Source organism: Gopherus evgoodei, chromosome 3 (genome assembly GCF_007399415.2).
Source record: "Gopherus evgoodei ecotype Sinaloan lineage chromosome 3, rGopEvg1_v1.p, whole genome shotgun sequence".
Classification (NCBI taxonomy): Eukaryota; Metazoa; Chordata; order Testudines; family Testudinidae; genus Gopherus; species Gopherus evgoodei.
Genome location: NC_044324.1, coordinates 81427972 through 81444140, shown reverse-complemented (window position 1 = coordinate 81444140; position 16169 = coordinate 81427972). Strand labels below are relative to the sequence as shown.

The 16169-nt window shown below is 38.8% G+C and overlaps 1 protein-coding gene across 2 annotated transcripts in view; it reads left to right on the top strand.

Moving 5' to 3' along the window:
• The window catches only part of EPHA7 (EPH receptor A7), a 184562-nt gene that overhangs the window by 135956 nt on the left and 32437 nt on the right, over positions 1–16169 (top strand). For both annotated transcript variants that reach the window (XM_030555964.1, XM_030555963.1), the window contains exon 6: positions 13754–13878. In XM_030555964.1, coding sequence (XP_030411824.1) covers positions 13754–13878 — 125 coding nt within the window. The remainder of the gene's footprint in view (positions 1–13753; positions 13879–16169) is intronic.

The window sequence follows — 16169 nt, the reverse complement described above, 5'->3', positions numbered from 1 at the left end:
ATTTGCTCAACTGACATTTTGTAATGTGTATCAACAGCAAATTTGATGGAGTAATTGTACAAAAAACTTAACCTTTGGGCAATAAGCTTAGGTTCCTCTCATATCCATGATAGACTACATTAGTGTATAGGAAAATGTAGCCAATAAGACGTGTGTAACAATTTGATAATTTCCTAGTACCCTAAAATCATTTAGTTAAGTCTTTCACGGCATGACGGATTTCTGTCCAGTCATACATTTTTTTGCATCATGCAAGTGCATATGTAAACTTCTATTATAAGCAGAAACTGGAGCGGGAATAGACTTTCCCTGAAATGATATAGGGTAACATTTTCAAAAGCACCTAAGTGACTCAGGAGCCTAGGTCACATTGAAAGTCAATGAGACATAAGCATTTTTGAAGATAGTAGTAGTGTATTGTCTATGCAAGAGGAAGATCGGATACACTGACAATAAGAGTATCTTTTAAAAGGATGCTAGATAAATTCTTAGGGCTTGTCTACACAGTGCAGCAATGCACATTACTGTAGCATGAGTTCTAAAACACACTGATCCATGTAGACCCTGCTTGTGTGCACTAAATGTTCCCTGGTGTACTTTAATGTAGAGCTGTTTGAAACTAGGGGTGGGGTAGGGTTTTGATTCCCGCTTGTGTGCATATACTCTCAGCAACTCTCATACAGCTAGCTCAAGTATAAATAGTGGTGCAGCCAAGCTGTGGCGAGTACAAACCCATCTGAAACCAATGTTACATACTCAACACAACTAAGCCATGCTGCCCTTGCCAGTACAACCTGGCTACGATGCTATTGGTGCTCAGGTGATGAGGACTGGTGAGAGTATGTGTATGATAACACCCCTATCTCGTCTTATAGATGTAGTCTTTGTGCTCACTAGCAATGTCTGCACAGATCAATTAATGCACAACACATTAGTACATTTTTTAAATCCCCTCCTTCCCCACCACAGTGTGCATTACACCACTTTATATATGTACAAATGTATAAACTAGCCCTTAGTAACGATACATAAAACCCTGGTAATGTTATTTTTATCAGTATAATTGGTTGAACATTATTTGCAGGAAAGAGACATTATAATAAAATTCAAATATTTGCATCTCTTTTGGGCATGACTTTATTAAAGGAATATATATATTCTCTCTTTGAAATATCTATTGTTCTGTTTATAAATAGAGATTCTTTTTTAAGTTTGAATGTATCTTCTCTGTCTTGGTTAGCCAGATCTAATTTATGGAATAGCTTATGGAAAAAAGATTCTCCTGCCTGAAATGACTTTCATTTAACATTTTGTTGTAGGGATACATCAAAGTAACATTGTATCAAAGGGAATTTTTATCAATAATCAGGAGGTTTCTACATTCATAGACATAAGGCCAGATGTTGATCACCTTATTCACACTAGTGAGCAATTAGTCAGAATAGTAATCTCACTTCCATTAATGGGGCTAATGTTGTGATTAACTTTGCATCTTTGTCGGTAAAGAGTTCACAGTCTGGCTTAATTTACACCAGTTTTATAGCTGTTTAGCTTCATTAAGTTCAGTAGAGTTACTTCTGATATATAAAGGAGCGGAGGATCAGGTCCATAGTGTGTACTTGCCAGCCCTCTGTTCCAGGAACTCTCACTGCAATCTCTGGGACTGCTGCCTGCTGTGCTTGCATAAATGTACTCACTGTTAGCAGTGCTATTATAATGAATTTCAAATGAAATTGGAAAGATGAAATAGAAATTATACACATTTTAGGAGTGCTAGCAAAAAAAACTTTTTTTTTCTTCAAGCACACAATTATGTCCTTGAATTTGGCACGGTACTAATTATTGTTTTTCATTGACATCTTTATGGACTATTTATACATTTTGCAGTTAATATTTGATCAGTGATTTTTTTTTAATGGCACTCATCTCCAGGGTTGGCTGCGTCTGAAACAAAATATTTTTTTCTGAAATTGGAATGTATTCAAGTATCGCTTGGACATCCTGCTCTAATAAACATAATCATACCAGTGTGCAGGCCTCTGAAACCATTGTTTTATTTGTCAGGCATCACATTTCCCTGCAGAAATATTATTCTTGTTTGTGGACAAGGTAAGCTTGAATCGTATTACCAACTATACTGTAAAAATCAACATATATTAAGATATTTTTCCATGACTAACAACCTTGAAGTTGACATCTTCTTGTGACTGAGTAGAGAGCAGCAAGGAATTCAATTACTGCAAACTGTCTCTGTCATTACACCTGTCTACTTCCACGGGAAATGATTTGTAAATTGTGCTTTATTTTTTCATCCCATCAATCTTTTGTCCATAATTGACACTCGTCACTAGAGATTAATAGCAAGAGAAAGAAAACATAAAGTAGATGAGTAGCCCACTGGGAAAACAATATCTCTGTGTTTAGGAGACTTTTATTTATTGCAGGACCTCTGGGTCAGGGGTTATAATCCAGAGGCAGATGTTTTGCTTTTGAAGAGTCAGTATAAGAGCTGAATTTCAAAAAAAAAGCAGAACAAAAAAAAAATACCTAATTAATATAAAAATATTTCTTCTGTGGAAGAAAACAAACACTGCTAGAGAACAAAAGCCTTTCTGTGTTAGATGTAAGGCTAGTTTATTATTTTAACACATTTGTAAGAATTTGCTTTGTTCCTGACACGTCAAAACTCATTCAGGAAGCAAAAGTTGTGGATGCCTTGGGAACTGATATTGTCACTTGTTACACAAGTCAGCATCAGTTCGGTGCTGATTGATACCCATTTCAGAGGCTTTGCAAGAAATCGGACACAGAGATGCCAATAATATTTGTACCAGATGTCAGGCAAAAGAAACAGGGAAGTGTATACAACAGGTCTTGGAGCAGATTCTGGCCAGAAATACTTGACAGACAAACATTTAGCTCTTATCGTCATAAACTGTTTTTTGTTTTTGTTTTATGTCTTTTTGAAGGTTGGAGTTTTTGTTTTGTTTGTTCTTTTGTCCTTATTGGTTTCTGTCCCATGATTGTGTCACTGTAGACAGCACACATAACTCATCCCAGGGCTGACTTACAAAGCTTGATAATAGGAATTAGCACTGAACCTCTTTAATTATTCTGAATACATCAGCAATAACAAACAGATGCAAAGTTACTAAATTATTGCACATCCAATACTTGCAAATCTGAAACTGCGTAATTTTAGTAAGAACGATGCGAATATGATCCTATTTAGCTAATAAGTGAGGTGGGAGGGTAATTAAAGCCATTTGATCAGAATGTAGATTCCTTTTAATCTATTTCTGACTCCTAGTTTTTCCTTAATCAATTTGCAGATATATTCAAACAGCCATTCTTACTGTTGCTGCCCATAGATCAGCGGGTAATTTAGGAGCTCTTCAACCACAAAAACAATGAGAAAAACTCTAATGGAGTAGTGCAGTCAGTTATTTTGAGTTTGTGCCTTTTACCATCTACTACTTAAAAATCCCCAAGTGGTTCAGTGAGCTGGTTGCCTCTCTGCCCACAGCTTACAGAGCATTGTAAGCACACACTATTATATTTATGAGCCAGAAAGCAAAGTGTATCTGAGGAGAAGTTAGAGTGGCTTCTCTGTAGGATGTTGTTAGTGTAAAATAACTGATTTATTTGGATATGTTTCTCTATGCTGCAGCTTGTAAACACAGTGGGGAATTTCTCTGTCATTGATCCAAAGCAATAGGTACTAATGGCATAATACAGTGGTGCTCAATAACCTTTTATCACAGGCTGCTTTGTCATGTGGAGACTTAACTGAGGGCCAGAGATATACGCTGTAACAAGAGCGAGAGTGCTGTAAATTTTTATCCATCTATTTTAAAATATTCAGTTTAAGAGCTGCCATGGTTTCTGCTCCCACTTCTGTGGTTTCTGCCACTTACTGTGTGATTTTGGCACATTAGCGCAAACATGAAGACGGATATACACAAATGTTTCAAAACAGACACACACTCTACGAAGAGAGGTAGAACAGATCACTGTCATAAGCTTAGCATCAGTGCCATCCTGATGTGCCATCCAGAACAGGCTGATTTGGTTAGTTCCTGAAAATGCTTTGCATGCGTGTTGGAAATTTAGTAAACAAATAAGGGAAATATTACACCAATAAAGTTATACAATGCACGCAGACATGGGGCAAGATTTTATTTTAGCTATGCCTGTGTAAACCCAGAGAGACTCTGAAGTCAGTGCCAGCATATACTCTCTGGGTTAAATTGTGGCATTTAGCTACAGTCTAGCATAAGATGTGGTGTGGAGCTGCACCATCTTCCAAAATTCCCTAGTTGCATTGTGGGGAGACTAATTTGCTACAGTCCTTACACAGGATTAGTAATGGAGACGTGGGGAGATTTTTATTCTCTCCTTTAACAGCCACAATAATCTAGTCCAGTGGTTCTCAACCAGGGGTACATGTGCCACTGGGGGCACACATAGGTCTTCCAGGGGGTACATCAACGCATCTAGATACGTGCCTAGTGCCTAGTGTGAAGTCAGTACAAACTAAAATTTCATATCTATATAATGAAATGTAACTACAATATTTATAGTCCAATTGATTTATTTTATAATTATATGCTAAAAATGAGAAAGTAAGCAATTTTTCATTAGCAGTGTGCTGTGGCATTTTTGTATTTTTATGTCTGATTTTATAAGCAAGTAATTTTTCAGTGAGATGAAACTTGGGGGTTTGCGAAACAAATCAGATTCCTCAAAGGGATACAGTAGTCTGGAAAGGCTGAGAGCCACTGATCTAGTCCTGTCCGAATATTTTCCTATTTCAGTTTCTTTCTGTATAGACCTTTGCATGCACTGTATATAATGGGTCAGATACTGAGCTCAGATAAAATGGGTGTAAATTCAGAGCAATTCCAGTCTACAATAATCTGCATAGAAAACATACAGAAAATATATATTTGAAAGAGAGATTATTAAAATAAATGTAGGTAATGTTATGATTGGTACTCCCATTTATGTTTTGCATTTTTAGGACTGATACTGAATACTGAATGCTTTGTCAATTGGTACAATATGCCCTTATAGAAAAACTTTGTTAATATTTCATATAATTTTATTGTAGTCTAAGATAAATATTTACAGTGATATAAAAGCAGGTCTGAACACTGCATTACACAAAATTTAACATTTCTGAATAATTGCAGCATACCTTGGGGATACAAAAAAGTGCAAGGCCAAAAGCCACACAAGAAATGCTAATGCAGCAAGAGTCCTGTGGCACCCTATAGACTGAAAGACGTATTGGAGCATAAGCTTTTGTGGGTGAATACCCACTTCGTCGGATGCATGTAGTGGAAATTTCCAGGGGCAGGTATATATATGCAAGCAAGAAGCAGGCTAGAGATAGCGAGGTTAGTTCAGTCAGGGAGGATGAGGCCCTCTTCTAGCAGTTGAGGTGTGAAAACCAAGGAAGGAGAAACTGCTTTTGTAGTAGGCAAGCCATTCACAGTCTTTGTTTAATCCTGAGCTGATGGTGTCAAATTTGCAGATGAACTGAAGCTCAGCAGTTTCTCTTTGAAGTCTAGTCCTGAAGTTTTTTTGCTGCAGAATGGCTACCTTTAAATTTGCTATTGTGTGTCCAGGGAGATTGAAGTAGTGTTCTACAGGTTTTTGTATATTGCCATTCCTAATATCTGATTTGTGTACATTTATCCTTTTCCATAAGGACTGTCCAGTTTGGCCGATGTACATAGCAGAGTGGCATTGCTGGCATATGATGGCGTATATTACATTGGTGGACGTGCAGGTGAATGAACCGGTGATAGTGTGGCTGATCTGGTTAGGTCCTGTGATGGTGTCGCTGGTGTAGATATGTGGGCAGAGTTGGCATCGAGGTTTGTTGCATGGATTGGTTCCTGAGCTAGAGTTACTATGGTGCGGTGTGCAGTTAGGTTGGCAGGTTGTCTGTGGGCTAGCACTGGCCTGCCACCCAAAGCCTGTGAAAGTGTTGGATCATTGTCCAGGATGGGTTGTAGATCCCTGATGATGCGTTGGAGGAGTTTTAGCTGGGGACTGTATGTGATGGCCAGTGGAGTTCTGTTGGTTTCTTTCTTGGGTTTGTCTTGCGGTAGGAGGCTTCTGGGTACACTTCTGGCTCTGTTGATCTGTTTCCTTATTTCTTCATGCGGAAGTGCTGTTAGGGTGCTGTACCATTAAAGTGAATGGGAGTTGTGCCACTGATTTCAATGAGTATAGAATCAAGCCCTAATTGTCCTAAGTGTCTTATTTTTGTCATAAAATAAATGGATATACTACAAACAGTCAGCTCTGTTCACTTACTGGGTATAATATTATTATAGCAACACTGATGAGGAAAGTCCAGTTGCATCCGTAGTTCTACTATTGTTTTATAATAGGGATCCTCCAGTCTTGCAGTATTTATTGTCATCAATTCAACAGGACTTCTTCCCATAACCCATGGCTGCAGAATTGAATCCCTCATTCCTTAAGGATTTGAGCAATTTTGTTTAATGCAAACTCCACTTCTACATGAATATTTGTTGCCTGGAAATGTTATTTCAAGACAGATTTCTCACAAAGCACATCAATTGAAAAGTTTCTGTGACTGATGTTGCTGGGTGTAATTGCAGTGCATTGATGTACGGGACTTTAAGTCTAACAAATCTTGGAGAAATATCTGAGTAGCTCTCTTTTGCAGAGTTTATGAAAGCTGCATTTCAGTTGATTTTGTGCTAAAAGTGGCCATGCGACATCTTACTTGCTGATACACAGCAAACTCCAGCTTCCCATACTTTCAATTTTTCAGCTGACATGGTTTTGTTTTGTTTTTTAATTCTGGTTTCAGATTAATATAAAGAGGAAAGCATTTCATTTCACATCGATCACTGTCCTTTGGTTATCACATTGTACTGAGGAAAATTCTAGGACTGAGAAGTAGACTAATTTATTTAGCTCAGGATATAAGTTAAAGGCATGGGCAAGTAGTGTGCTTAAAAAAAAGTTTAAAAAGTTGGATGTAAAGGATTAGTTTCTAACTAATTAGTTGTTGCGGTTTTCTATCTATAAGTATTCATATATATTATTAATATATAGGGAGATAGATGTAACATATTGCCCTACCGAATGCAATGTTCTCTCCATAGAAGAGTATTTCCTTGGAATATCCTGCTCCTTTTGACACTTCAGTTTTAATTTTCTCTACAACCTGATCTGAATATGATGACCAGCCTGAAATCCATATAACTTGAAGGCTTTATCAGCAAAGCCCAGCAAAGTTATATTTCTGTATGGCTAAGATGTTGAAACCCAGTGGAAAATCAATTTTTTCTTGTGCTGAATGATATATTTGAAGCACTTAAAAAACGGTAAAGGGGTGTGCTGAGCACCTGTCATGCTAGCAGTGCTTTCTTCTGCAGCATGTGTAGGGACATACACCTGTCAGCCCTGGTAGGCTGTGAGCGTTCGATGTACCGGTTGTTGTGTCAGCATGAAGGAAGGAAACAGGAGGTGAGGAACGTCAGAAAGAAGGTTGGTGGCAGACAGTGTTCTGAAGAGTATGAGTTCCCCAGTGGAGCACATCATAGAAATAATTATCTGGATTCTGAGAAATGGTGACTCGTGGGAGCAGTGGTGCACTGGGAGTTGAAGAGTGCACAGCACACCGCCCTACCATCAGGTTCCTAACTGACTGGGGGTGCTGTCAGAAATGTCTCTACCACAAGCATCTTTGCTATGGATCTTTCTGCGGTTACCAGTTTACTGGAATGAAGAAATACTCACATTAGCAATGTAGTCATAATTCTAGTTTATTTTTGTTGCTTAGGGTTGTTTGGGGGTATGATGATTCTTTTTTTTTTTTACACTATTTTTTAGCTAAACCAGTTCTCTTTAAGGGATGGATTAACATGGTTTGACAATTTTTCAACTCACAGAAACATTGTGGATTAAAAAATTCTATTGGTTTATTAATGAATGTTCACATCCTTCAGGAGAGACTGTGGGGAGGTAGCTGGCAGGGGCGGCTCCAGGCCCCAGCACGCCAAGCGCGTGCTTGGGGCGGCATGCCACAGGAGGCGCTCTGCTGGTTGCTGGGAGGGCGGCAGGCGGGCAGCCTTCGGCAGCATGCCTGCGGAGGGTCCGCTGGTCCCGCGGCTCCGGTGATTGGCAGAGCCGTGCTTGGGGCGGCGAAATGTCTAGAGCTGCCCCTAGTAGCTGGGCATGGGTTTAAGGATCAGAAAGAAGCCAGAAACAGGGTGGGGAAATCAATGAAAACTCAAATACAAAACAGATAGTATTAAGAGAGAGAGACTATGGGGAAAAATGACCACAGAGAACAAGAGAGAAAAATTGTAATCGAAAAAAATAAATACAGAGGCCCTGGGTATGTCTACATCTACAATTTTGTAGCGCTGGTTGTTACAGCTTTATTAGTACAGCTGTATAGGGCCAGCCCTGCAGAGTGGCCACACTTATAGCAACCAGCGCTGCAAGTGGTGTTAGATGTGGCCACACTGCAGCGCTGTTGGGCGGCTTCAAGGGGGGTTCGGGGAACGCGAGAGCAAACCGCGGGAAAGCAGGTCTCCTTCCCCGGTTTTGCTCCAGTGTTCCCCGAACCCCCGAGCAAGCAGGTCTCCTTCCCCGCGGTTTGCTCTCGCGTTCCCCGAACCTCCGAGCAAGCAGATCTCCTTCCCCGCGGTTTGCTCTCGCGTTCCCCGAACCCCCGAGCAAGCAGATCTCCTTCCCCGCGGTTTGCTCTCGCGTTCCCCGAACCCCCCTGCAAACGGCAGGGAAGGAGACCTGCTTGCTCGGGGGTGCAGGGAAGGAGACCTACTTGCACGGGGGTTCGGGGAACGCGAGAGCAAACCGAGGAAGGAGACCTGCTTCCCCGCGGTTTGCTCTCGCGTTCCCCGAACCCCCCTGCAAACCGCTGGGAAGGAGACCCGCTTGGGGGGGATTCGGAGAACACTGGAGCAAACCGCGGGGGAAGGATACCTGCTTGATTACCAGAGAGGCTTCCTCAGGTATGCTGGGATACCTGCTTATTCCACGGAGGTCAAGAAAAGCGCTGGTAAGTGTCTACATTTGATTACCAGCACTGGATCACCAGCGCTGGATCCTCTACACCCGAGACAAAACGGGAGTACGGCCAGCACTGCAAACAGGGAGTTGCAGCGCTGGTGATGCCCTGCAGATGTGTACACCTCCTAAGTTGCAGCGCTGTAACCCACTCACCAGCGCTGCAACTTTGTGATGTAGACAAGCCCCCTGATTCTCAGCTGCATCTCTCAAAAGGAGCTGAGAAAATGCAGCCCAAGAGGCAAGGTAAGGTGGCTTAAAGTCACTTCTGTGCCTGTTGAATTCTGGGACCAGTACCCAGACAAAGTTGGAGCAGCCCACATTGTTTCTCTAACTCACAATGGCTTCCTGGAGGCACCAGTGAACTGCTCTCCCAGCCCAGAATAGCCAGGGTAGAACACTCTGGTTAGTCAGTCCCTTACCAACATCCCTTCCCCTTCTCTCTCCCCCTGCTCTATGTCAGGGGCTTCAAGCAGAGCTATAATGTGTCTTGGGGCCACCAACACCAATCTGGGAACCGCTTTGCACCAAGGGAATTACTGATTGTGGCTTTTCTTAGCACAACTACACAGCACAGTCTTCCCTTTAACTAGGAAAAGAACATACCCATATTTTATTTTGCTTTTAAATCAAATCTGTCTTGGAAGAAAATAGGGCTGCCAGTTAACAGGAAATAAGGTTCACCGACTGAGACTAGTTTTGCACATCTACAATATAATTTGGAAGGTTTGCAAAATAATCTAATTTTCCTCCCCTTAATTTGTTTTCTCTAAGGAAAAGATGAAAAAAATCCTTTTTTTTGCTGTACGCTTTGTCCTGAGGTTAAGTGGGAGCCATGCATGGCACACACTACTTTCCCAATATCCCTAGATAAGCAAGGTTAACTAATCCCAAAGGGAGTAGTTCATATTGCTTTCTTGGTTAAACGAAAAATAAATAGGATGACCAATGGAATGAAAAAATACAATCAGATAGAACCAAAGGGAGTGAACATTGAGAACAATTTCAGATGACCTTAGTACTGTATAATTGTATTAGAATAAGTATGTACATTAAATATTTTGGACATCTAAAATTTTAAATTAACAGCCTGAAAACATTTTACTGAGTGAAACAGAATATGATACATGGAACACAAGGACCCTTCTGAAATTCAGCCAGCATGCTGTTGCTACTCATTTAGACAAAGAAGACAACTAGTTAATCATCACAAAGAAAATTAGAGAGTAAATTGTTTGCTGCATTCCAGAGTCTTAGCTTCCAAAGGAGTATTTGCCACTAATTAGAGTGAAAATACTCCAAGCATGCAGTTATCGAGAGAGAGAGAGAGAGAGATCTTGGATTTGGAATGCTTCTACTAAACCATGACGTTTGTGTGATATAGTTAGATTTTATCAGTTCAGCAGCCTATGTTAAGGGACTTCAACTTTGATTATATTGACTAATGACATAATCAGTTATCATTAAAATTATCAGGCATGCTTTGAATCCTTTGTTTCCCTGGATTCTCTGAGCCCTCTAATGAAACATAAAGAGGTTATATTTTAAAAGATATAGTAATGCACAATTAAAATAAAAAGAGGTTAGAGATGCGGCAATTGAGTTTCCTAGAGCAACATTAACTTGGCCATGCAACGCATATTTTGACTTCTTCATTATATTTGTACAACATTTAATTCTGAATTAGCATAAATGTTAGAGTTTAATTTGCGTAGTCTTTAAATTAAGAGAAGAAAAATGCCCATGCTTAATATTGGAATGGAAAAGGTTCAAATTAGGCTTTGAGTGAAGGAAAGCAGATTTCACTCATTTGCTGCAGCAAAAGGCCCCAACTCTTCTCTGGGTTCCTGATGGATAGAGCCTGAATCCAGTGACATCAGTAGGATCAAGTCCATTAGCTGTCTAGAGATACAGCCATCACAGTGTGAAATGATGCACTATCTGCATATCTGAAAACAAGGATAACTTTTTTCCCCTGACTAACAGTTTATGACTTTCAGAATCTCAGAGAATGCAGGAGAATTTGTGGAAAGCCCCTAAAATCATGGGATCCACAATATTTTTTTTCACTGATGATTTTTTTCTGTTGCTGATATTAAGCAGTCATTTTTTTAAGATTTGAGTTTTGTGTATTTCTGTGAGAATTTTACCATTTCCCCTGTGCAACAGCCCCTTCTCCTGTCAGAGAAGAGAAACTTTATGATATCACAAAAGGTGTGGGTTTCATCAGGATCTTCTTTTAAAAAAAAATTTAGATGCCAAGGAACATGCTTAGAAGTAATTTTCTCCTTTGTTGTTCTCACTCCTTTGGAAGCCTGTCATAATTCATGGGTATTCCTGTCCAGCTCAAGTGAATTGAAGCAGAATTCCTTTTTTAGGAGTTGGATCTTCCTGCCTGTTAGCATGCTAACCACATCTTCCTCAGTCTTACCTTCTTTCACAAAGTTATTTTAGACTCCCATTTGGGGCTTATTCTAACAGGCATATGCAACATCTTGGGTGAGTGGGTAATATTTTGAGCCTAGTTGTCAATATATGCTTTTTCTAACAGTGGCAAAACTGAGTTGCTAGTTTCTTTGGATGCAAATACTAGATTTCAGATCCTTCAGTCTGTTGTAAGTGCCTTGATTTCAGGTTGAAAATTTGTGATAGTTAAGAAGGAATGAAATTTGCATATTATGTAATTTTATGCATACAAAAGTGGGTGTGGAGATTCCTTCTGGGAAACCATGTTTTTTTTTAGTTTCAGAACTACTTGAATAGTCTTTACTGCATCTTTTAAATCTCAGACTATTTCCATCTTCTGAAAGAGTTACTAAAAGTGATTCTTTTTCTTTGCCCCAGAGCCACCCATTACCTTTGTTGGTAGTGACTATTTTGGGGGGTATTTGCTATTTTATTATTTTCCATATGTAGTTGGTCACTTCTCATGAATTATGACATCTGACCAGAGCAGTGGATCCTGTGTCTGACAAAGGTAAAATCAATTTTATTTCTAATTTTGATTTCTCCTAGTATGTATGGATCCATTGCTCTGAATAGATTTTCTGGATCTGATCCAACTCTCTTGAAAAACAGTGGGAATCTCACCATTGATTTCAGTGGGAGGAGAATCAGACCATCTCAATAACCTTATTCTACATCAGGGTTTCTCAAACAGGGGTCGCTGTTTGTGTAGGGAAAGCCGCTGGCGGGCCGGTCTGGTGTGTTTACCTGCCCCGTCCACAGGTCTGACTGATCACGACTCCCACTGGCCGCAGATCGCTGCTCCGGGCCAATGGGAGCTACTGGAAGCAGTGTGGGCTGAGGGGCTTTCCCTATATAAGCGGCGACCCCCATTTGAGAAACCCTGTTCTACATGAACTTGATCCTACACTGTTACAGTTAATGGGAGCCTTTCCACTGACTTACATGGTAGTAGGATCCGGCTCTGATGTGCCTGGGATACCATGGGAATCTTTTGTCTTTTGCCAGGATGACGTAATATCAAACAGGGCTAAAATGTCATACAACTGACATTAGCCAAGTGGTTATATTTGGGTAGTTTTCTATTCCACATTGTAATTTTTTGTCTCCACACCTTTGGAAGTACCCATTAAGGGGATGGTGTCACTAGATCCACTTAATAATAAATAAGAAAATCTGCCACCTTTCAGTGTCATTAGACAGGATTACCATACATTATTATTTTTACCCAGAACTTGGATCCGTTGTAAGAGAAATCAAAATTACATGTTCAAAAACCTTTTCAATCACTTACAACTTAATTATCACTTTATCACATGACGAATATATTTTCAAATAGGACTGTGTTGTCACACTGTTTGCATACCATGCTTCAAGTTCTAAAATTCACCTGGTTTTTGTAGTATGTGTATCAAAAGAATGGTGCAGTAGGAAAAACACAGAGTATGGGGTTTGGGTTTTTTTGTTTGCTTGCTTGTTTGGGGGGTTGTGGTTTTTGTTTTGTTTTGTTTTACCTCTTCACTCTGCAAGAACATACTGTATTCATTAATTTGTCAAACTTTCATAAAGCACTGAGATCAAGCCTTGAAAATTCCAAAAGGAAGAAAGTTTCAGAATGTTTGGAGTGAGTGAAAACAAAGGTTTATAATGAAGCGGGTTTGCAATCTTGACTATGTTAGTTTTCACTACCAAGAAAATGCGGTCATAAAAGAACATTGCTGGTAATTGTTTGAACTAAATCTGGAAGCAATCGTTTGAAATCAGTCCGAATATGATAGTCTTTTTGTTTCTTTCTCTTCATTTTTCTTTTCTTTTTTTATAGGTGTTGTCAAAACATGTGTAATAAATATTTGGACTCTTAATTTACCACAGGAGATTAATCTGAAAAATCTACTTTCCTGGCTTAATTATAATTCATTTGCTTAATTGTCATTCTGATCCTATCAATTCCAGTTTTGCACTAGCTTGAACAATCCTATCTTGTTGCTGTTTGCACTTTAATTTAGATTTCTGTTATGGTTTATGAACAGTAATAAGGTTCTGTTTGAATATTCATTAACTTTTGAATTGTGAACTATGAAAAGGTGCTTTCCTTTACCTTAATGAAAGTGGCACAGCATGGGACTGATCGGTAGTGACGTTTGATTTGAGACATCCAGCAAATTTGCTCATTGTTTATTGACACATCTCATCCAAATAGCTCCCTCGCAAGTTAGCGAAGTAATGAAAGAGAGAGTGCTGCAGAGGAGCGTGGAGCTTTCCTGGCAGGAACCAGAACATCCTAATGGAGTCATCACTGAATATGAAATCAAGTATTACGAGAAAGTAAGTGCATGTGAAATACACAGCAATGTGCTGTTTGCATCATGTCATCCCACTCTTCCGGGGGCAAATTTTAATGCCATGGTAATTATACCAGCTATTATCTGTCGGTGTCATTTCAGGTTGCAGTTGATTTTTATTAACTGTCTTCCTATCCCATTAATTTATTATCATGATAGGTTCTGTATATTGTACTCGTATATTCACAAATGAAAATATCCACTCGATAGCTTATCTTTCAGAGCTGTGAATGTTCTAAGCAGGGCTGTGAATGTTTTTGCGAGAGACTTGTGACTTTTCTATCTCTTATTCCTTGTTTTTAATACGTCTAGGGTGTTGGGAATGTGCTGTTGAGATCAGACATAAAATAAAGCTCCGATTATTTTTGGTAATAAAATAACCTATGGCACTTTTCCGGAGTGGGGCGTGTTAGACATGATGTCTCAAATCTTGATCCATATTCCCTGAAATTTCAGTTGGATGAATTATTTTTCACTTGCTCCCCTAAAAGCTCTCAATAGTGTGTTGGTAGAAAGTGATTGCATTTCCAGGGTGGGTGAAGTTACCCTTGTATATGTAACTTGAACTCCTTGCCTTGAATCCTCATTGAAGATGAGGGTTCTTTTGCCATCGACATCAGTGAGGCCAGGATTTTATCCATAATCTCTAAAAAAAATTTGAATCCTCCAGAATGAAAAATGTTCTATACATGCAAAATATTCATTAGTGCTATAAAGGCTTTTAAAAATGGCTGAATTAAGATATAATAAAGGAAGGAGCTCTTTTGTGATCTCTGTTGAGGATGCATTTTAACTCCATAGCCAAGCTAATAATTATATTTATTTCAGAGCTGAGCATGTCAACTTTCTAAGTAACATACAATTAGTTAAATTCATACTATATTGTAGCCAATATCAAATGTCTCATCTAGTTTTTTTGTGCTGAATAACACAAATATATTTAACTAATTATTTTTACTTGGATTAGAAAGGAGAGTAAAAAGATAGATAGTTGAATTATCATAACTCTGAGTGACATAATTTAATTACTTTTATTACAACACTTATCAGAGAGCTGCATACCTCAATTTTTATAGCTTGCAATAAAAATTTTACTGTTTCTACAAGTTAATTCATTTTTTCACAGACACACAATAGTGAAATTCTACCTTGCAATAAATTGCAAGTCTTCATGTGTTTACCAAAGACTAAACAGTCCTATTTTTTTGCAAATAAATGCCACTTTTACATATCCTAAATAGTTGCTTTCCTGTAAAAATCATCACTGGTCTTTGTAAAACAGTGAAAATGCTAGATGAAATCACAAAATATTTAGCTTTTTGTGAATAAGACTCGTGAGAATATGATTTTTATTATTTATTCAATATATTTGTGTTGTTTCAGTGAGTTGTGCAAACAAGAGATTGGCAATAAATGTATTAAATCACTGCTATAAGGGAAATACCTGCCAGTCATCAATTAAAATTAAATTAATTAATGAGAATTCAAGACTAAAGACCTGATCTTGCAAATATTCACTCAGAAACTAAACTTTGTACCTGTGAGTAGTCTTTTGAATTCAATGGCACTGCTCACATGCATGTACAAGCAAATTTATTTTAATTTGAAATGTGCGTCTGACTCTTGCTTACAGGAACAGTCACAGTTAGATAACTTAAAAAAAAAAAAAGAAAAAAAACTTCCTGAACATTCACCTTGTTTTAGAACCAAACTCATATCAAAAGTTTCTGAGGTTCTGAAATGTTCTGATAAGTGTTCCTTCATGTATGATATCTGGCTAGGGCTGGAACTGGAAGTGCCAGAAATCTCACAGGTAAGTCTGTTCTTGTGAGATTTCTAGCCCAGTTTTTTCCCCAAATTCAAGAGGTTTTCAAAATTCAAATAAGCTTAGTTTATGTAATTGAACCCAAACTCTGAACTTCTGGTTTTCTACTGACATTTACAGTACTAGAGCTACAGAACTATTCACCGTTTCCTGGTATTTCTGCTTCCTTCTCCTTCCGCATCCCCTTTTTTCTCCATTCCCCCACATACACATATATTTCAGCATCCCTAACCATGCTTATAGATGATTGATTTCCTCTTGGGGAAGATATGAAAAATATTTCTACACTAACTGACATGCTCACTCAAAAGACAGAGTGGACAAACCATGGGAGAAGGCATTATCACATCTTATGGAAGAAATCTGACACATTATATGAAATGCTATATTTCAACACAAGGGCTTTGTTGTTACACTGAAATACAGTGGACAGAATTCTCCACTGGTTT